We start from the raw sequence: 23,154 nt of genomic DNA, 5'->3' as shown, positions 1-23,154 counted from the left end.
ACACAGTTATTTTAATATAAAATATAATTGTAAGGAATCTAAGTATATAACAGAAATTAATGAATAAAATACATCTGATAATGCACAATGATGCTTAGCAGAAGTTTACCTGTAACTAATGCGTTACTGAAGCTTTGGTCTCTTTACTAATCTCCTTTACTAATTTGAAATCAAATAATTGAACTACTCATTTGTAAGAGAGAAAATGACACATATTTTCTGAAGTTATTTGTAATGTATTCCAGAATTCTAACCTCTTGTCTTTTAGACACCTGGCTTAATCTGTGGGCTGTCATTCAGCATGAGCAATTAATTAAATATATAAAATAGCAGTTCAGATCCATATAATAAAAAAAAAAAAAAGGTTGCTGGCAGCTGAACTGAAATCTGATCAATTTTTCTTCAAAGAAAAACAGTGGATTTTATTAGGATAATCTAGATTCCAATATAATATTTTTTAAATCTCAACTGAGTTTATCTGTTGAACACAACAGAAACAGCACATGTTACCTGTGTTTCTTCTCGATAATGTCAGATTCTAAGCTTTGCTTTAAATTTTAAGCATACAGACATGATGCCAAATTGTAGATCAGTTGCTGTTGCTTATGAAACTAAATCATATAGAAAACTGTCTTAAGTCAGGTAGTAATTAGCCCCATGGTGTGATAATATCCTTATTTAAACCTCTTTCCCTCCAGACATAGGGTTTGACTTTCAAAATCACATTTTTATATATTTTTGAACAGCTAAACAAATTAAACCAAATTATTTCAATAGTATATTTTTTTAGATACTTTTGGAAACATAAAAGGTTTGCGAATGGCAAATCTGGATAATCAGAAAAACAAGATGTGATGTTTTTGCTGATTGAAAAATGCATATAAATTAGTATTTTTAATGTTACTTTCAAGGGATCTGGCAGTTGGAATTCTGTCAGATTAGTTCAAAACTAAGTAATTCCACCAGTAGTAGTTTCTGTATAGATCTCTTTGTTGCCACTCTCCTTTTACCATCTTTTTTTTTTTGTTGGTGGTGGTTTTTTTTGTTAGTAATTGCTCTGTACTTCTTCTATCCTGTTTAATTTAATAGAGAAATAATAATTTTAATGGAAAAGAATTCACTGGATAAGTTGCTTTTCAACCAAGGGATATGTGTTTCCCTTTTTGGCTTCCATGTATGCCATTTTAATCATCATCTCTCTTTCTAATTATAATCTAAATAAAGCACCTCTGAAGATCTTTTAATTTAATGAAATCTTGCAGGAAGTGTGAGATAGCCAGGCAAGAAAGAGTATGGAATCGTGTATACTTTGACATGCCTAATTAGTCTAAGCTTATTATAGAAGTCAACTTTTCTTCTTTACATCAACGTGTCAACTTTATATCACGAAAGGGGCATGGTAAAATCATATCTGGTCCCAAGTATATATGCTCTTAAAATAGGAACAGTTATTGCCTTTTTTGTATGACTCAGTAGAACAGGTTATACTGCCCACTGGTTGAGCCGTGCTGTTGTAATTTGTAAGCAAAACACCTTTTCTTCGAGATAGAAGCAAGAATCTGTGCAAGAATCTGTCTTTTCCTTTGGAGATAAACTGATAATCCCAACCTTTCTAGACTGCGTAGTTTCTAAAGCTCTTGTTGTTCTTGAATTTTTTGCACCGTAGGCTGTCTTTAATTTGATTTCTTTCTAAAGCATCGTAAGTGGCTTAAATCCTGGTTACAAAACAAATTAGTTTTGGAAGAAAACTTCTCTTTTTTTCCACACAGCAGCAGTTAATACATTCCAGGATAACATTTTCTGGTTTTGTACAATTGCATTATGTTGGCTCATATTAATGTGCAATCCATTATAAACTGTAAAACTACCAGGCAGCATAGCCAGGTATTGCTTGTTTTGTTGTGCATGCTTCATTTTTCCTTCAGTAAGAAACCATCCTTTATTATTTTCAATTAATTTTACTTTATTGGTTTCTGTGTCTACCTCATTTATTGAATTTTTTTTTTCTGACTTTCTTCTTCAAAATATTTTTTTGCTTTCTTAGCTTTCTTATTTTGTGGGTAAAACATATAATTATGTTTTATTGCAGCCTGCTAGACAGTGACGGAACTAGTGAATAATAAGTGCAGTTATTTACAGAGATGCTTTCTCCTGCCCCCCACCAGTGACAGGGGAAAAAATGCTGATTTCTAGTCACTCATCTCCTGTGAGCTTTTGATAGTACCAATACTTCAGGTTTTACTATAGCTTCTTTTTAAACACTCTGGATGGAATTTCATCACGTCCCATGGAGTTAGAAGCACCTTTATCTAAAGGCTTTCTCTAAATACTGTTCTGCCATTTGATGTTTCTTTCTAATTTAAACTCTGTAGTCATCTGATCACATGTGAACTTTTCTCAGAATACTGAGGTATCTGAATCACATCATGTGCTATTTCCTTCCCTTGCTGGTGTAGCAATTGACCTTTATTTATCTTTATTTTCCTTTTAGATTCTGTATTTGAACTGAAAGGGTCTTGTTGCTTTTCTGTCTCTTAGTAGTTGAAATTGGCTTTTTAATTTGGTTTTTAATTTTTAAAATTTATTTTGTGCATGTTTATATACTAGTCCTTTGTTGATTGACCTTGATTCTATATTTCGTAAGATTTCTTTTTTGGGTTATTGAAGAGTTTCAGACACAAGCATTATGATAATCTAAGCTTATTTTTAAATAATTATTTTTATTTTTCATTATTTTAAAATTTTTATTTAAATCTCTGCAGGACTAGTATGTTCTAGTGTCTATCTATACAGGTTTTTTAGCAACTGCCAGGTTTCCTTTTTTGCTAAAATAATTAAATTAATATGGGTTTCTTTAAATCTTCTCTTGAAATAGCTCCATAGTGTTGATAATTTTTCACCTATGATTTTACATTTTAAAAAGTTACCTTCTTCATTGCAAGTAGTACTATATTCAATTATATCTCAAAGTAAAATAGCTCTTGCAGTGTCTTCTACCTTCTTTTGAAAACAATAGTTATTCCTAGTATGTTCCATAAATTTCAGTGTTTTTAAAAGATTTACATAACTAGTCAATTTGTTGACACAAATGATCTATTTGGCACAAATAGGATCTTTTTTGTATGGACAAATGGGAGAAAATGGGAGTAATTTTTGGACTGACTTTAAACCATCCCTCACCAAAATACTTGACTTTGTATACAAAACTAAGAAGAATATTTTATGGTGTTTGTCAGAAAGTTCTTGCAAGATTTTTATGTGATGATTTAGAGTGTAGTACTTCCTGAAGAAAAACTTGAGCTTCTGGTTAATGAGTATTACATTAGTCTTCTCAGATTTTCTTGCTTCTTTCTATTGCATTTGAGGGTATTTACTATGAATCATTATTTCCAGTTTTGAACTTTTTACAGAAGCAAAAGCTAATGACTGACAACTTTCAGCTGTCAACTAATGTTCATATTTTCTCATAGTAGGTACTAACCTAATTTTTTCCAAATCATATTGTGGTCTTTATTCAATAACTTACTGAATTTCACTTTCATGCCTTTTGCAAATGCTTTTCTCATTGGGGTCATTCTACCAATGGCAATTCTTAAATCCAGCCCATTGCTATGAATTGGTTTGAAGCAAATAGTGGTGATTAGTGGAAGAGGACTCTACATGAAATGCGCATATAATCTAAAATTTAAATTCAGGAAGTTTGTAGAGTGTAGTGATGATACATTTTCCTTTAATGTGGAAGTGGAGCAGGAAGGCACACAGAATTTGAGTAAAGGTTCAGTAGTGTGGATGATGTAGAATTGTTAACAGTGGTACTTGAAATGAAAAGCAACACAGATTTTCTGTAAGAGATGTAGAATTCAAATTACTTTGCTTGTTCTGTGTCCTTTGAAATGAGTATTTTGTTTATAGGTTTCATGGAAGGAATGTTTGTTTTTGGAAACACTAAAATTTCATTCTGTAAGAATTAAAGATTAGGAGGATAGTATAATTTTTTTCTTTTTTCCTGTAGGTAGTGTAACTACAAATTTCTGATGCTGTTTGTCTATGATATTCCTTGTAACATTAGGTCAATTTTCTTTTGAAATTAATATATAAGGTTTTTTTTTCCTCTCTTTAGGAGGCCTTATTGATGTTAATATGAGTGAAATTAGTTTTGATGAAATTCAGCGACTGTTTTCAAAAGATTTAGACATTAAACCAGGAGGACACTGGAAACCAAATGACTGTAAACCACGGTGGAAGGTTAGATGCTGATTTTCTGTTTTGGTTTATTTTTTCTTGTGGGTATATAAGAATAATTCACCATTGCAAGCACTCAGTCTTTGGTGCTATATGTGTAGTATCTTATAGTATTTGTAGTATGCCATCTGTGCTCAGGAAGAAACTTCAGCTAGGAGAAAAATTTGAAATGGATCATCAAGAACTTTTAAAGGTTCATTAGCTGTAGTTACTAAACATTTCATCATGTGGATGCAAATCTGTCCTATGTGTCTGTTGCTTGAAGTATAACTAGAAGCAAGTGAACATAAAAGGAAAATCTTATTTATGTTTTACTCAAGATTTTTTTGCTTAATTATTTGAGCAAATTTTTAGCACACTTTCCTAGGGAGAACCAACATGTAAAACACTTAGCCAATTTAAATGTAAAAGTTGAAAAGCCATGGGAAACTTGATCTTTATTGGAAAATTAATTTTTTAAAATGATGATATAATAGATTTTTTTTGTTTTTCTGAAGGTGGCTATCCTTATTCCTTTTCGGAATCGTCACGAGCATCTTCCAATTTTTTTCCGTCATCTGATACCTATGTTGCAGAAGCAGCGTCTGGAATTTGCCTTCTATGTTGTTGAACAGGTAACAGCATCTACTTGAAAAGTGACTTTCAAGATTCATTACTAAAAGGGATTTGATATTCTTGCCAAGGTTTGGATGAATCCAGAATTTAAACATTGTTACTCTACTTTTCTGCTCCTTTAAATGAAAAAGGAAAGCTCTGTTTCCATTCCTCATCTTGAGCAGTGGCTGGATACATGATGCTTTTCTTCAAATATAGCCTGATATTTTGTAGGTAATGAGATGGCCTCTTAGAATCTATTGTAGTTGTAAGTTTTCAATGCAAAAAAGTAGGTCAGCAGCAGTGTTCCTCAGGGCTCAGTTCCAGGGCCTTACGTTCAGTGGATGCAGGAGCCGAATGCACCATCAGCAAGTTCCTGATGATATCCAGCTGGGAGGTTGTGGTTGACTTTTAAAGGATGGGATGCCTTGCAGAGGGTTCTACATAAATTTGAGCACTGGGCAGTGATTAATGGGATAAAATTTAATAAGTCAAAATGTTGGACTCTGCACCTAGGATGGAGTAAAGCCAGGCACAAGTGTAAAGTGGGAGAGGAGTACCTGGAGAGCAGCCCTGCACAAAGGGATCTGGGGGTGCTGTGTGGCAGCAGAAGCCAGGCTCGCTCCTGGCTCATAGGAGTCAGCAATGTGCACTCTGGCAGCCAGGAGGGCAAACCTCATCCTTGAGTGCAGCCAACCTAGTGTGAGTTGCTGGTAAAAAGAGGCATCATAGTAATTTTTTTTTGTGTGTGTTTGTGTGTTAAAGTATTTTTTTCTCATAGTATGGAATTTTTTGTCTCCTCTTGATTTTTACGATGTCTCCTTTGTTTTGTGTGTGAAGACAGGTACACAACCTTTTAATCGTGCAATGCTCTTTAATGTTGGCTTCAAAGAGGCTATGAAGGATGCTGTCTGGGACTGCATAATATTCCATGATGTGGATCACTTACCTGAAAATGACAGAAATTACTATGGATGTGGAGAAATGCCACGCCATTTTGCAGCAAAGCTGGACAAGTACATGTACATGTAAGTAAATAGTTTTATTCACATTATTTCTTAAATACTCAGAAATATTTATTATTTTATATAAATATTTTACAAATATATATATAAATATTTATAAATATATATAATAAATATATATAATATTTTACTCAGAAATATTTGTGACACTATATATATGCAGTAGGTGAAAACAACAAAACAGCCTCCTACTATGCTATTTACAGAAATGAATAGTTAATAAAATATGGATTCAAATTTAGTTTCTACATTTGATGTGTTACTAATTAGAAGATATTATTTATGGTTTTCAATGTTGAGCTTGTTACAATGATGTTGATCTCAAAAAAAAAAAAAAAGACTTTATATATTAAGGGGGAAAATCTTACCTAACTTACTAGAAATGTTTTCTGGCTACATAAACACTTCTACTGGTTGTTACAAAAGAAAAGCAGATAATCTGCAGCAAAATATCACAGGAAGTGTCTTTATTTTCTGATAAATATACACTTTTATTTCTGTTTCATACTGCTTTTTAAACTGAAGATTTTCTTGCTGTTAGACCATTTTGTATGTTGTCTCAGTCTCTATTGACATTTGGTGAATGTAGTGAGACCTGCAGTTTTCTTACCTCTTTATCTTCTGTCAGTTTACATTAATAATGTGCCACTTGCTTCTTCACACTCTGCTATCTCATGGCATTCTTGGAATCACTTCACAGAAAGCTGTGGCTTATTGCTTGCTATGTGTATGTATTTGCTATCCTGGACTTTACTTGTCCTGGACTTTACTTGAAATTAATCAACTTGACAACCTGCTCAACTAACAGATGAAAAGCAATGCCTTGAAACCATGGCTCTGTGTCTGGACTTCAGATTGTCAACCAATCAGCAGTTAAATGTTTAAAGATTTAATGTGTATTTAAAAATAAATAAATAAGCACCTATGAACAAATAAGAGATTTCATCTATCTTTGTATATACTTATAAAGTACTTAAAGCATTTATATAATGTCTACATAGGTAAGCATTTACAAAATTGATAAATTTTGTGTAAACAAAACTGATTTATAAAATAAAAAATAAATAAACCTCAAAAAATCCCATTAACTGTCATATTTCAGTTGGTTTTGGTTGGTGGTCTGGTTTTGAGTTGGCAATGTTTTTTTTGTTGGTTATTTTGGAGGTCTGTATGTGGGGTTTTTTGAGAGGCAGGAGGGGGGTTAAAACACCTGCTCTTTCAGTTACATGTTGAAAGGCAAATATAATTGCAACCTTCTCCACATACTATTAAGATTTGGTTGAATCCTATGTTTCCATAGAGATCAGAAATTACATGATTGTCTATTTCTATTTTCTTTCCCCTTGCATTCTGGAGTTATTCAGTGTGGCAATTGTGTCCTAAGCAATGGTAAATCTTTTTGTAGGTGGCTTTAACTCCTTGAAGGTTCCAGATTTGGAAGTCTCCTGAGAGACTTTTGCTTTATGAAATTGTGTGCTGCTTCTGAAAGAAAGCTACTTTACTGTAGCAGCTTCTGAGTGAAGGATGCAAATTAATATTGATGGAAGTAAATATAGATACTTAAATGTTTTAATTTTTTTTAGATTGACAGTATTTGGAGGACTGGAAATAGCATTGTCTGGGGCATAGTATGTTATATGGATAGGCTGTTCATGTTGGCCAACTGCTTATTGCTTAATTATATGTGTTAGCAAATACTGTTGCATACTGACAGGAAAGCCTGTAGATCCTTTTGATTCAAAAGTTTATCTTTTAAAAATTGGAAAATGATTTTTTAAAGTCAGCATGCCATTCACTGTTTTATATATACTGTTAAACTGTTTCCCTCAAGATTTAACACTTTTGTAGAATATAGTCATAAATTAAAACTATTTAATTGATACATTACTGATTTGTAATTTTTCAATAGATTAAAGAGGGATTTTTCAGTTAAATAGTGTCAATATAAATAGTTTGAGGGCTTCACTTAACACTTCAACTCTGGGTCTAAATCAGCCATCTGAAATTCCTGGTATACTTTTGTTTCATATGTGTGATACTAGTTGCAGCTACAGTTTAAGAGCACCTTTTATGCAAATCAGACACTACTGCAAACCTTTTGTTCAGCTTGCTGTATGTTACTTAATGCTGGCAATCCATGAACCAGTTTCCCTTGGTGAATACATTCAGCCTCTGATCATGTCCTTAGCTTGGGGCTCTTGATTTTTTGGAAAGGTATTGTTCAAAGAGAGGCCTACCTATCAAAGTTCAGCTAACAATATAGAATTCATCTTTTGTTTCCAGCCTTCCATACAATGAGTTCTTTGGTGGTGTAAGTGGCCTCACAGTGGAACAATTCAAGAAGATCAATGGTTTTCCAAATGCCTTTTGGGGATGGGGTGGAGAAGATGATGATCTTTGGAACAGGTGAGCTTTGAGTGCTTAGGTCTTTCTGGACCATCCACCCTTTGAGACCAACTAGGTGCTTTTTGTCCTGTCACTTGTTACATTTTTGTAATTTGTTTTAAGTGGACAAATTCTACAGAGTTTGCTTCAGAAATATCAGAATATACCATTTGAAGGAATAAGTATGATGTTGTTTTTTCTTGGCCTGGGGACAACTAGTAGTTTTTTAAGATCTAGGTCTTGTAACAATGGATAGAACAACAGGTAACCATACTAAGCACATTGCGTCACTCTTACTGGTAGCATTATGAAATATTATTATTTTGCACATTGTTTTGCCAGCTTTTTTAGTTGTTTGGTTTGGAGTGTTGTGGGTTTTTTTAGGAAGGGAATGTCAGTGAACATAAAGATTTAGCTTTAAAATATTTGATGCGTTTTTCACTTGTATTTTTCACTTTTGCTTTAACTTGTATGATGAGTTGTAAGTAGATGTTTTTACAAATGTTTATGTGTTGTACCGCAGGGTTCACTATGCTGGATACAATGTAACAAGACCAGAAGGTGATTTAGGGAAGTACAAATCCATTCCTCATCATCACAGAGGAGAAGTCCAGTTTTTAGGAAGGTAAGAAAAACAGAAAAATATTCAAATGCTACAGCTAAAGATGTGAAATTTTTTTTCTTGCATCCACACATAGGAATAAGCAGTCAGTTCTCATCAGTGCTATTTCCTCTTTGGTGCTAAAATTTGTGTTTTCTTAAACACATTACTTTTTTTTTTTTTTCTGTTTTGCTGTTCAGATATTTTTATTTAACCATGAGAGAGACTAAATTTGCGTGTCAGAAGATATTATCGTCATAACCTTTGATCCATAATGTTGTTGTCCCATAATAGTTTGGGCATTAGTGCTGGCAGGGCTCCATTAGTTGGCTATTTTGGGTATTTTGCAAAAGGAAGCAGTGCAGCTAGGGCAAAGGACTCCTGCATAAAAACTGACTTTCAAAGTCCTCAAGGGTTGGTTTCTTCCCTCATATTTCATTATTTTTTGAGATACAGGTCTTCTCATTTCCTGCATACGTTGATTTAAACCTTTTCTTTTGGGGTTCCGTTCTTTTGCTACAAAGATACAAAACACTTAAACTGGCCAGTAGGTTCTGGCTGCCCTGGAATGGAATACAAACCAGAATGCAGCAGATGAGCTGCACATAAAATTTAGAAGGTGAAACACAAAATAAAGGGTTTATGATGGTTTTGGGTAACTAGAAATACTGCTCAGTTATGTTATCAATGGATGTCTTTTTCTGGGAACATTTTTTTTCTCTTTTATTCATAGTTTTGAATTATGAATAAAATTGTAGAGATGCACAGTAGAGATAAGTAAATCAGTTGTAGGAAACTAAAATGTATATATGGATAATCAGGGGAGGAGAACTTTTTTCCTTAATCACCTCAAATTTAGATGTCTGCAAATGCAGGAGTCTCAAGAGTGAAATGAAAATAATTTCAGACATTTAAATGTATAATGAAGAACAGTGAAGATTCCTAAATCTTCCCTGAACTCCTTTGTTGAATTTTATAGCAAAAGAACATGAAGAAATTGGATAATCTTTAAAAATCTCTTTAGTTTGGGACCATGAGAAGCTTGTGTATTGAATACTTCCTTTGTTATTTAGTCCTAATGTTAACTTGTATATGTGACCATAAAATCTAATTGTATTAAAATCTTTAAAATCTTGCTTTAAAACCTAAGGTAGGTTATTTGGTAATTTCAAAGGTCTGAGAAGTAGTTTCAAAATTTAAGGTGTACTTGAAAATTAAATGACTGCCACAGTATCATGTCTAACATCAACAGAATTGCTTCTTGATAATCTTTCTCATTTTTCTTCTTCCAACTCCTTCTGCAGATACAAACTTCTGAGGTATTCCAGAGAACGTCAGTATATTGATGGGTTGAACAATTTAGTATATACTCCCAAAATATTTGTCAGTAAATTGTATAAAAATATAACTGTTAATCTCCTACCAGAACTCGCTCCTGTTAGAGACTATTGATGGAAGTGAAATGGCAAGATAGCCTACCAGAATAAACTTTTAACTCTGGAAGCTACTGATAAACACTGTAAAACAAAACAAAACCAACAGCTTAGAATTAGAGTTTTTTGACCAACTGATGATGCATATTTGGGATGAGAAGTGCTTGTATGTACCATGCGTTTTGATCTGAAAGAAAAGCCAGCAGCTACCACTCAGATGTTTACAGCATGAGACTACTGTTCAAGCCTTCATTCTTCACACTCTCTATCTTAACTACTCAACTAAATAAACTGCAGAAACAGACTTGTAGCTTCTCTGGAAGTTAGGACAGAGGCCTCTTCCAGGAATTTTTTATACTAAACTGCCCCTCCTCATATTTAAATGAATGCTTTTGTTTCTTTTTAAAATGTGTTTTGTAAATATGTGATGTAAATTAATGTGTGTACACTGCTTTTCAATTGTTCAATATTTTATGCTTCTGTATGTATTTGAGTGTGTTCTTGTTTGAATTCTATAGGAATGTTTTTATTAGCATGAAAGAACAAGTGTAAAATGTAAGTATGCTTATAAAAAGGTTATACCTTATGTGAAATGAAGGAAATATTAATTGTTGGCCAGCTATGACTGTAAACTGTTATACTAGTTTTGAGCTCTAGGCCTTTTGCATATCTATTTAGAAAAATCAAATTCTTATATGAACCTGCTAGAAAGAAAGCTTTTGATTTTATTTATTGCCAGCAAAATTGTATGATACCCTGCCTGTCATCTGAATCGTATTTATATGCATATTGCATGTGTATTACAGAAAATCTTGCAGTTGTTGCATATTATGATCTACAGGAACTCTTAATGGTATCCAAGTGTGCCACTAGTGTCAATGTCAGGGATTTTAATGCCTAAAACGATGTGTCTGGGTGCGTACAGTATTTTGGTATTGGTTTTTTGGTTTTTTTTTTTTCAATTCTAGTAAACAGCACTTTTATTCCTCCAAAATCAGAAGAGCCAAAAATGTGTCTTCATTGGAAGAATATTAAAGTTAGATTTTTAAGAGAATAATAAAACATAATTCTGATAATTCAAATGCTTGCAGTGTGGGATTCTCAGAAGCACGGTGTTGGTCGCTCTGTTCTGCTGATGAGGATGGTGATGACATAAGCAGAACAGAAAGCAGGCCAATCTCAAGTGCTTTTTAAAATTCCACTCATAATATATTATTCAATATAGCTATTTAAGGGCCTATTCTGGTAGAGTGCTGAGTGCTTCTATGATGCACTGAGGATCCTCAAGTCGATGACTGCCAATGAGATTGAGGTTGCACAGTCCCGTTAAGGATTGGTCCTGTCTGTTTCTCTATTTTTGTGGTGTTAAATGTATGAGTAACTAGCCTCTTTCCTTATCTTCTTATTTTCTCTTTGCTTGTAATGTTATGCTACCTAAAACTATCCCACTGCTAAGCATTATTACCTTTACTAATATTTTTTTACATCCCTTGTTAATACAAAGGAAAAGGACCAGGTCATTTATTTTCTATGTTAATGCAAATATAGTGACCAAGATATACTAAACTGTTTTGTTTGTCACGGTTGCTCAACTCTTTAGGAACCAAAGACTGACTTCTGCTCCCATAAAGAATGGAAAGCAGTATATATAGTAAGGATTGTTTATCCATAGAGTGTTCTGTAAGAGTGTTGACAAAGAATCCTAACTTTAAGTCATTACTATATGTTGGTTTCCTGAATGGCTGCCACAGATGGTGTGGTGCTTTGTGTATTTTAAGTTTGTTTGCCATACACACCTTATATTTCTTTGGTATCCCAGCAGAAAATTTTGCCCTTAGCCATCCTTCAGTAATGTTATGAGCTTAGCTGTAGGCATCCCAAATATTTAGTAGAAATATTCTTATTTAATTTAGCAGTTGAGAACAATTGTAAGGAATATTTTATACCATACTAGAATTACCTTAATATCTACCAGTTAATCTAATATGCTTTAGGAATGACATAATACAATGAAAATAGCTAAAATCATAAAGTGAAGAGAACATCCTTCAAAAGCATGCTTAAGTGGTTTGCTCACCTCCTGATAGATTTTTCTATAACTGGGTGTATAGAACATTCTGAAGCATATAGAGAAAGCCGAGATAATACACTATATGAACAATTATATCTTCAAAATAAAATTAGTCTTGTTTCATAGCAGACAAATACAGTTCTTTAAGAACAGTTGAGTAAATTTTTAAATCCCTCATGTAGTTTTGAAGTGATTTCTGGTCTTCAGTACAGGTTTACTACAATTTCACACCTAAAATTATGAAACATCCTTTGGTATTGTAGATCTGTACTGTTTTCTGAAGCATGCTTTTGTTCCCATTTCTTAGGCATTCTGTGAAATTTATGTGTAATTTAAAAAAATCTAATGCATATATATGTATATATACTTACATATATACATACTATATTACACATATGCTGTGGCTGAACTAATATATCTTTACAGCTTTAAGTGATTGATCATGTATGGTCCTAGAAAAATGTGAATTAAACCAGTATGTGAATGGATTGTGACATATAGCTGAGTTCTTAAAAATTTTGCATTTTGGTGCCCCAAAATGATGGATGTTAAATTATGAATTGTTGACCAACACTCTTCTCTAAATACCTTTTATCACTTTGTTGGGAAGTTTTAGAAGTTGCCATCTTAAATTACATCAAAATAGTGCTTGTATACTACCTGTCTGAACTCAGTACTCTTCTGTAGTAAATTTTAACATAGACAGTGCCTTCAAACAAAATAAATACAATCCAGAACTAAGAATTGTGCACATTCCTTTTGATAATTTAGTGGTTCTTGTAAAATGTAGAGAGAAGCCAATCACATTGGCTTTTGTATTGCTGACAAGGCAAATAAGGGACATCTTCAAGGAGTGAACATGGAGGGAGAAGAAGAAAGGAGTATTTTACAAGATTCTGAAGGTCTTGCAAATTAGCAAGTAAAAACATTACAGAAATATTAAAAGTAGAATCTGGTTAATATGCTAAGATACTCTCAAGCCCATTTTCTATATTTCAAATTTAAGTAGGAGAATATAAAGTCCATTTTGCAAGTAGACAGTGTGTTGAAAAGCAAGTGCAAAATGTCCTTTTTCTTGGATCTTGCCACTCTATTTTTCTATTGTTATGTTTACTAATTGTAGTGGGTTACTAATGAGCCAGCTGTTTAAAAAAATTACAAGGATCCATTGCATATCAGCAAGCGGAAGTGTACTTAAGATTATTTTATTTGTAGAGGTATGTAAGATAGGCTCAATGAAAAAATGCACTGAAACAAATGCTGGGAATTTCCTGTGTACTATCATAGTTTTGGGTTTTTTTGTTGTTCATGAAAATGTTTGTACTTTTTTATCATTGTCTTTTATGAAATATAATGTTCTAAAGATTGCGTTGGTTTGTTTATTCTGAGATTCTGTGGAAAAGATATTATCTTTGTGTTTTGTTTCTCAACAAAATGCTTGTTTTTCTAGCGCTCAGTACCCCAAAGTAACAGCAAAAAGAAAGGACACACCTGTCCAAATTCATCAGGTTAGGCTGTGATGGGATCAAGCCTTAGGCTAGCAGGGCGTTTTCCCTTTCTTTGTATTTATAGGCTTTCAGCTTTGGGTTTTATTAGTCTGAGAGACTCAACCTTTTTGCATACTTTTCCCAGACAGGGTTGCTATTCAGGTTCTACCCTATATAGGAATTACTAGAAAGAGAATAGAAGAATTCATCCATATTTCTCCTGGCATTAAATAGGAAACTGATTTTCTCAGAATTCATCAGTTATCCTTATTTTTGTTTGCATTTTACAACTATTATGAAAAAGTCTGATGGTTTGAGGTATGCATGTAATTCTGGGGAGTACTTTAACTTGGGACAATATTTGCAGAATTTTCTGCAAGTACATGAATAAGCTTCTTCAAGCATGTTTGAGTGATATTCTTTTCTGAAACACAGGCTTCTGGTCTGTCCTTGAAAATGTCACTGGTTATGATATATTGGAAAACAGGAACAAAGGCATTTTAAGGATCTGTAGCCTGCTTAGCATCTTTAAATGCTGTTCTACTATGCTGTCTCCTTTACCTGCTTTCACTTCTATGTCTCCAAAATCAGAATTGAGAGGTGAGTTTATCTTGATAATTATGTGGGGCCCTGAGTGAGTAATCTCATGTGACTTCATCTGTTGTGGGCTTCATTAATAAAACATAGGAGATAGTAGTGGTGGACTGTATTTTCCATCTCCTTGCTTTTCATGAGACACCTTTCACAGATGTGTTTTGTTCAATTCCTTTGCAAGAAGAAATTTAGTTTACCAACTTCATGGAAGACTGGTTTATTCTCAGAGTCCCCATAATGGGATTTCAATATATTTTTTCCTGAGGTTAATGTGTTTTTTTCAAATCCTAAACTTTTATTCAGAAGGGCAATATTGACAATACAGAAATGCAGAATACTTTTATTCAGAAGAGTGTTTGAAAACAAATACACTTTCTTCCTAAAGTTAACAAAGGGAATAAAAAACTTACTGCAAGTGATTTACTATGAAATCTAAAGCTGTTGATACATTCAGATACTAAGTTCTTATCATTTATGGAAATTTTAATTTACACAACTGAATTTTCATGCCTATTGTCAGCTTTTATTCCACTGGCTCGCTAACTACTGCTGTGGTTGAGTAAGAGAAGGGACTGAGGACAACAGCAATCTTGTAACGCCGATTACCAGCATCATTAGCTGTGAACACCACCTGGAAAAAGAAAAAAACAAATACGAGACAAAATGAGAAGTGATATCTAGATAAAAACCTAGATGGAACCATTGTGATCATTCTATGTAACTTGACATGAAACTTCAGAAATATTCTCACTCTGAAGTGTGACTGCTTGTAACACAGTTTTTCCTCTGGTTAAATACCATTTACTAAAAGTAAAAATGTCACATTATTTAAGACTTTATTAAATTTATTTATTATCTTAATTGGCATTTCCTTGTTGATACTCATAAATAGCAACAAGACTTTTTTTCTTGTTTCCTTATGAAGGTCTTCCATGAACCCCACTGATTTTCTTCATTTAAAAAAAAAAAGGTTAGCGCATTTGCCCATTCTTTCAAGTGTTAAAATGCTTTTGTTGATCTTGCCATGTTCTGTACTTCAAGGAACAGAATTAAACAGTGCTACACCAGCTATCATTAGGCCAGAGTACAAAACAATAAGTTTCTTTAGTTCTGATTCAAAATCTAGTAGTTAGAGAAAGACTGCATTAGTTATCTGGCCACAGCATAATAACCTTACATATGAATGATTTACCACAGCCCTATTAACATGTCCCTGACCAGCACATCCTGTCCTTTGATTTCTCACTCCACATAATACATAATTTTGTATTGTGAGATGAGAGGTGTCAGCTTTTAAAATAGACAGTTTATTAGCATTCTGTGATACACAGCTTGTGCTCCGTTCAAAATTAATAAAAAAGATGCATATGAAACAACCAGTGAACTGAGCAAAATGTGTTCCCTACTGGGGCTTATTTTTAAGAAAGAAGGCTCTTGCACTGTAGATTAAATTAATTTCCAGTCAACCATTATCTTGATATACAATCAATTTACTTACAAGCTGTAAATCTTTCTTCTTCCCTTTTTTATTTCAGTTCCCATAGAATGAAAGGCTATCTATCATTAACCTTCATTATTGTCTAGTATAAGAATGTCATCTTTTATTTGTTGGAAGACAGAGAATTTAATCCAGGTGTTAGCCACTTTTTCTTCACAGAGATAAGGAACATCTAAGCAGATCTGTCACAGTCCAACAAACACCTAATACAGAACTGTTGCTACTTGAAAGGTCATAGGAAAGCACTAATGCTATTGAGGGGAAGGAGACAGTCCCCAAATCCTTCAGCAGTACCTGGTTTGGAACACCTTCTTTCTAACCAGTTTATACATACTTCTGTTTCTTTAAAAATCTAAATTATGAACTTTGTCTGTAGCCATACAAATGATGTCTCCAAAAGGCAGATCAATGCTTTTCCCAGGGGACTTCACAGAGTACCCCACTTGCTGTCCCTCAAACACTTAGAATAATCACAAAAACAATCACGGGCTTAAGTAGAGGTAGAAGGAATGAAAACCTCTCCATAACTAATGCATCCAGTAACTGGAGACTTGTGGGGGGCTAGTAACTAGGTTCAGTCATGACTGTGTTCCTACAAAGCTTTGAGACTGTGGATTTAAAGTGTTAATGTGAAAATATTTTAAAGTGAAAATGAAGCTTGACATATGCAGTTAGTAACTGAAGTCCACATATATTAAATATCTTTATTCTTTGCTACTGAAGTAGAAGAAAAAAGGAATACTCACATCAGCGTGTTGGTGGAAGGGATTCAAGCCCAGACTCTTCCAGTAAGAAGCTGTATCAAGCTCAAGCTTGTATAACCCTGCTACAAATTGTTCTTTCGTTGTAAGCTCTGGGAGGCCTCCTTTTTCATTGGTTTGCCTGTGTAATGGTAGAAAAACACACTTTTATAGTTTGGTTAAAAGCCTGAGAAAGATGCAGCTTTTAGCAATTGAACTTGAGTGTGGCTTAAGTAATAGGATGAATACTTCTATTGATCTGGAATGGCTTATGTCCATCTGTATTATGGATGCCTCAGAGCTTATCTTGGCATTTGCTACTTCCACAGTGACCACAGCAGATGGCTGCCTGCCATCTCATTAACTCTGCATGGTTTGGAGGTGAGCCAAAAGCTGGCATTATTGTTCATAGACTCTTGGCAGAGTCTTGGAGTTCAATTAAATGAACCCACTCAGAGGGAAAACTTCACCATTGCTGTAAGCAACGTGGAAGCTCTATGATGCACTCGCTGTGTAAGTAAGTAGGGTCAACTGTCCTGATTTTTCCATGGTTTTCTTTCTTATTTAAATGCATTGAGTTGTTTTATCAGTGGAAACATTGTTTACCGTTGGCTATTAGAAATTTGAGATCTGCTATTTGAAATGACCATAGGTCAGCTAGTAGTGAAGCCTCATGGAATTCCTTGTGGTCTGTGTTGGCATCAACAAACAGGCAGTTTTGTTTGATTTGAAAGTACTATCAGTGTTATCTAAAGCCCTAGTACTGGTATGAAACCATACATCTTTGAACACAAACCCATTTAGGAGTCCAGAAGCAATATTGAATGCTGTCTCTCAGACATGTCCCCTTTTTGAAACACCTTTCTGAGAAATAAGTTTTGTAATACTAGGAGGTTTTTTTTTAGGTATGTTATTCACAAATAACAGAGCTGCCAGTACCTGATTTTGGTATGTAAAGACCACTGTCTTTTGTTCTAGCTGCCATTTTTTTTTCTGAACATATTTTATTCAAATTGATTGCAGAGAAAAATAATGTCATTGTGCAGTGCAATACTTAGGATTTTTTTCTCATGTAGCTTAGAAAACAAAGTATAGAATACCATTTATATTTTACAAGATGCTCCATAGTCAGTTATCAGAAGTTTTATATCTGTTCAGCTGTCTCTTTTTTTCTTTGTCATAGATTGATCATTGCTAGATAACTGGTCACTTCTCTAATAAGCGTTTTCAGATAATACCAAATGCATCTTTGATTGAGAACATTTGTTACAGGATGTCTTGCTAGCGTTCAATTATTTACAAATTATCAAGGTGGGAGAGGTTGATTTAGTATTAGCATGACTTTTGCTTGCCTTACCGTGAGGTTACTTTGCTCCTTGTTTCAAATGTTAATTGTGTTTTTGAGACTTCAGTCAACATCCAGCTGTTATGAGTATCTTTATATAGAGTCTCTAACCTCAGAAATGAAGATAAGTGAACTGAACACCCTTACTGAGAAATTTCACGCATTTACAGTGATAGAATATGTGTGAAATTGTCTTCTCACTTGAGGGAGTGAGGCAATTTAGGCAGGACAACATGAATAGATTGTTTTCCCCATATACAAGGATGTGTGGCCTTCACTGTACCTATATTTTTCAAGGACACATGGGAGCAGTGTTGCTTGTGCCAGCCCTGTTCCGCGACATCAAAGAGGCAAAGAGGCATTTCAGCAGTTTCTGCAGGAATTTACAGAAATGCATCTGAGTCCAGGATTCCACTGTTAAGTTCATGTGCTATGCCAGCTCTAGCCCTTGAGAGCCCTTTCTCACTATTTCTTAAAGGTGTAATAGACTGTTAGCATACCTGGAAAGGTCTCAGGTGAGACTTTGCAACTGTCATGAGGAGCTTAGTGTGGAAGTGGAATATTGCTTGGTGAATAAAGAATGCTCATTCCATGTATTCCCTAAGAATTTTTCCAATTAAATTTCATGCTATACTTTAAGTAAAAATTGCTTTTTATTGTTTTAAAGTGTTCATATATAAAAAAATAGAAGGCAATTAAAAAAAAGTCAGCTGCATCCTAAATTCTGCAATTATGTTTTTCAAAGGACATGGCAATATTTATATATCTGGAGAGTCTTTTTTATTATTTGAGGCATGATTTCTTCTCTGTGGAGGAGAAGGTGAGAAAGATTTATCCCCAAATTTTCTTCTTTTGGCTAAGTCTTGAAGTAAAGAAGGCTATCAAATATGACGTGGTATATGTTCAAAACAGTTTCTTTTTAAAACTGTGATGTTGTAAGAAATGAAAATCCATTTAGAAAGATGGAAAATGGCCAATAAAGGTAGGATTGTCAACCAGAGTCTTGGTTTCAAAATGTAAGAGTCTATCTGATACTTCTGGTAACAATGCAGCAGTTCATTGCTGGGTACTTCAAGGTAATATAGACCTTTGCAATGAAATTAAAGAGAAGTGATGACTGAATTAAAGGATAGCTTAAAATACTCTCTTGTGTTCATAAGATTTATAAAGCACTATAAAACCATTTTTGTAGTTGAAACTACAGTACTTTTAGAAGACAGTCTGCAGCAAGTTAATTCAATTGTGTGTTATCTTTCCTCTGAGCAAAACAGACATCTCACTTTAGAGAATGTAGAACTGCTCTTTCAACTATTTGGCCTCTTCCCATTGCCTTTCCCATCTTTCACTCATTATTCTAGTGTGACTTACTGTGAATTTAACAGTTCCCAAGATCCATCTGCAGCTTCTTTATATAATTTAACTGCAACATTTGGAGCTGGACTTCCGCGGACAGAATCCACAACTTTTACGGAAAGAGGATGCTTGGCATCAAGATGGTCCTGCAATAGGAAGAGAATTTTTATGTTGCAAGAAGGGAGACATTGCATCATAAAACAGTGAGGAATGTTATTCTTCAGATCTACATTAGAGACCATATTTTCCATGAGAATATTGCTGTGTACTGAGGAAACATAATCTGAAGCTTTCTGGGGGCTGGATATGGTAGAGCCAGGAAGGAAGATTTCAGGAGCTGTTGGGCATGTAGCCATGTACACCAAAGAGGCACTGCAGGTATGAGACCACATTTCTATTCCTTCTTTGGCATGGCTTAGCTACACATTGTCTCCAGCATGAAGTTGTAACTAAATTGTGGCCTCAACAGGAAATAATTACATCCTCAAAGGTAGTGGGAATGTTTAAATATCTGCCAACTCTTCCCCTGTATTTTGGACTGGCAATTTGAGCACTGCTTTCTGGATTTGAGAGCCTCTGATACCTTATTCCATAGAGCTATCTTTGTTGCCACAGAGTTACAGTTCTGCTGTAAACATTATAAGCACCACATACAGACTCTCTCCTAACAGCATGTTGAATCAGATTTGTCAGCCCCGGCAGCTACACAAGGACAGGAGAGGAAAACTTTCCTTCAAATACAGGATGGCTATAGTTTCATCCCAATACATCCATCACAAGTAGTAATTATGGCTTGATGTTTTACCTTTTCAAAAATAGAGTTGAACCAGTGCTTTGACCTTACCAAATTCTGCAGATGAAGAGTGAGAAAATAGAGCTTTGTAGAAGGTGCTAATCAGGGATGATCTCAAAATAGCAGTCACTGGTATCCATTTAATCATTGCAAAATGAATTGTGATGTAGATGGTTAAAAATTAAGAGCCCTCACTTTCATGCCCTCTTACAATCTGGGATGTTCCACAGGCCAGGAACCCTGTCTCGTATCAATGTATCAGCATGTATCTCTGCTGCTTGTACGCCCAGATTCCTCATGCTCCCTTTCCGGGATGCAGTGGCTCCTCACTCGTGCTACATGCGAGGCCTTGGCAAGAAGGGCTGCACTTCCACTGCTGATTTTCCTGAATTTTGCACCCTGGGAGTTCAATGAAATCCTAATTCCTCAGCAGCGTTAGTCAGGTACTACTTTCCCAAGGATCAGAGTTGAGAGAAAAATGAGTAGTTGAGGAGAGAGAGAAAAGGCTGTTGTAGGAGAATTTCAGGCTGAAGCATCTGAGTCTTTAGCCTGCTTTCCTGGGATAAATGAGCCCTCTAGAAGAAGAATCCTGACTTTAGGTCTGTTCTTTACTTACATGGGATTAAACTGTAATGGGTAGAGCAGTAAGGAAGAAGTCTAGAGATGGCTTTTCTTCAGCATGGATTTTGCAACAGGAGATGAAATTCCTCATGACACAGCTTGTTCATTATGTTATGAGTGCTCAAGGTTTTTTGTCTAGTGAATACTTTCTTGTTTTACATTGTTTTTTAAGTAGTTGCTGTGTCTAATAAGTGCTACTTCTCTACCCATAAAGTCCTCTCACTAATCACTAGAGAAGGAGAAAGAAGGACTAGAAATGAGCAATAGCAGAGAGCTACAGTCAGTACATACTGTAAAATCAAAATAATAATGAAAAAAACAATAAAAGAAAAGAATTGGGACTACATCAGTAGAAGGACTTCAGTTCTGAGATACTTACCAATGGTGCAGCTTCGGAGCAAAGTGCCAGGCCAGCTAAGAAAACCAGATATACAGAATGAAAAGCCATTTTGCCTACCACTAGGAAGTCTGTCTCAGCAAGCAGAAAATGGTGGGAGCTGTGATTTTTATATCAAGGCCTCTGAAATGAGAAAACCCCTATGACTTTCAACACGTAGATTCAAACTATTTACTGAGTAAACAATGAGAAAATAAGTAACCCATACAAACATGAACCTTGTCTGTAAAAATAATTCTTTTCTATCCTTGTCTGTGGAAATATAGAGAACATTGCCTAGTTCAACTACTGTGTCAATTTTCTTCAAAGAAATGTCTATTCTGTATTTTTCTCTTTTTATTGAGGAATAATACTGTATTGAGGAATAATTGCTGTATATACCTGAGAGAAATACAAATTTTATATCAACTCAGCAATTTCAGTGAGAAATTCTCTGTGGTTATGGCTTGGCTTAACTGAGTCACCCACGCTCATCTATTAAGAGATTTCTCTCTGTGTCGCTCTCCTCCCCAACTCTAATAACAGGTAGGTGGATAATCTGTGGGCTATTTTGTTATCTTGAGCGTTCCCTAGGAAGAAAAATATATTACATTTGGTTTTCAGCATGGTATCAAGATACCAACACACCAACTTCTGAAGTACATTTTAACAGTATTTTACGTTGTGTCTCTTGTCCCTTAGATTCAGTACAAGCTCAGGACTTTCCCCATATATCTGCAATTCCTACCAGAAGCATCTGGTTCTATTGAGGGAAATGTGGCTTCTTGAAATTCAACTTTGTCTTTCTGACCTTTGCTCAGACATATGTGCATACATTCTTTTACTAGGTTTATCCTCCCATCAGATGGATGACTACAAGCAGAGTAGTTTTTTTCTCTTTTTTTTTTTTTTGTTTGTTTTTTTTTTTTTTTTCTGAGTGTATCTATATGAGCAAATTTAAGTCCTATTTTGGAGGCTCAGCATAACACAATTCAAATGAAGCCTACCAGTTTTCAAGCTCCAGGAATATCAGGATCCCATGAAACCTCCATACTTTATGATGGGTGCTGTTTTGAAACTGTTTGCACTGCTTACAAGGGTTGTGTAACTATGCTTGCATCTAGAAATCCACGAAAAAGTAGCCAGTGGAATGTTAAAGGCAAGCTTTTGTAACTTGTGAATTCACTTGCTATGCCGTCATCCCAGCAGGCTCTGGGTATAAACTCCAAGGTCAGTGGCAAATGAGTGCTGCAGGTTTCTGGCTGGCATGATTTCAGTTTCTTTCTCTGTAGTTTATGTAATCCAGTTAGAACCGATTTCTCTACTTCAGGATGTTTTAAATACTATACAGAAATCACTGCTGAAGCCCTCAAAGCCCTTAGTCAGTTTATCACTAACTTTATTTGAATCACAGTCACTCAATAGCTTACCTTTTCCTATTTCTAAAAATATGAAGAGACTATCAAGTTGACGATTCTCTTTTTGGACTTTTTTTTAATGATGGCTACAGATTTGACTTATTAGGGATTTAACTGGAATGCACCAATATAGGGTAGTCAGCTGTGTTATGTCAAATAATTACTTTAATATCAAAGATGTTAAAAAGAGTGCTAATTGAAATTACTTCAGTACTTCCTAAATTGATTGAGCAGCCAACTTTCCTCTTGAGACATCAATGTGTTGAGGTTTACCTGAAGTTTTAAGTAAAGGTACACAGATTTTAACTCTTTCAGCTCTCTGGTCATACTTATTTCAATGGTTTCTACATTGCTTGTTTTGCTGCTAGGTATTCAGAATTTCACCTATTCACCCTGTGACCTGGTTGATAGTAAGACCATATTTTCTGTGTGTAAACTTGGAGTAGCTCAGATGACTCTCTTATTTTGATTACATTTATTTTGTAATTTTTTTAAGGTAACACAAGTATATAAATTTCCTGTTTTGAGCCCATGTATTTGGTGCAACTTCTTTAAGGCAGTGGAGGAAGATAACGAAA

General features: G+C 34.6%; 2 protein-coding genes across 2 annotated transcripts in view; one reads left to right on the top strand and one right to left on the bottom strand.

The window, feature by feature from the left end:
• The window catches only part of B4GALT6 (beta-1,4-galactosyltransferase 6), a 30,423-nt gene extending 16,704 nt beyond the window's left edge, over positions 1 to 13,719 (top strand). The window contains exons 4-9 of the mRNA XM_038127924.1: positions 4,121 to 4,245; positions 4,740 to 4,856; positions 5,677 to 5,864; positions 8,145 to 8,267; positions 8,770 to 8,871; positions 10,152 to 13,719. Of these exons, the coding sequence (XP_037983852.1) occupies positions 4,121 to 4,245; positions 4,740 to 4,856; positions 5,677 to 5,864; positions 8,145 to 8,267; positions 8,770 to 8,871; positions 10,152 to 10,299 (803 nt within the window). The 3' untranslated portion in view covers positions 10,300 to 13,719. The remainder of the gene's footprint in view (positions 1 to 4,120; positions 4,246 to 4,739; positions 4,857 to 5,676; positions 5,865 to 8,144; positions 8,268 to 8,769; positions 8,872 to 10,151) is intronic.
• Positions 13,720 to 14,745: 1,026 nt separating this feature from the next.
• On the bottom strand, positions 14,746 to 21,318 carry LOC119697303 (transthyretin-like). Its single transcript, XM_038127926.1, has 4 exons — positions 21,162 to 21,318; positions 19,384 to 19,514; positions 16,677 to 16,812; positions 14,746 to 15,063 (listed from the first exon to the last, which is right to left on the bottom strand). The coding sequence occupies exons 1-4, from the start codon at positions 21,228 to 21,230 to the stop codon at positions 14,956 to 14,958; spliced, it is 444 nt and encodes a 147-aa protein (XP_037983854.1). The 5' UTR covers positions 21,231 to 21,318; the 3' UTR covers positions 14,746 to 14,955.
• Between the last annotated feature and the right edge of the window lie 1,836 nt (positions 21,319 to 23,154).

The sequence above is a fragment of the Motacilla alba genome, chromosome 2, assembly GCF_015832195.1.
Source record: "Motacilla alba alba isolate MOTALB_02 chromosome 2, Motacilla_alba_V1.0_pri, whole genome shotgun sequence".
In the NCBI taxonomy this organism is placed as follows: domain Eukaryota; kingdom Metazoa; phylum Chordata; class Aves; order Passeriformes; family Motacillidae; genus Motacilla; species Motacilla alba.
This window is presented reverse-complemented; position numbering and strand designations above follow the sequence as displayed.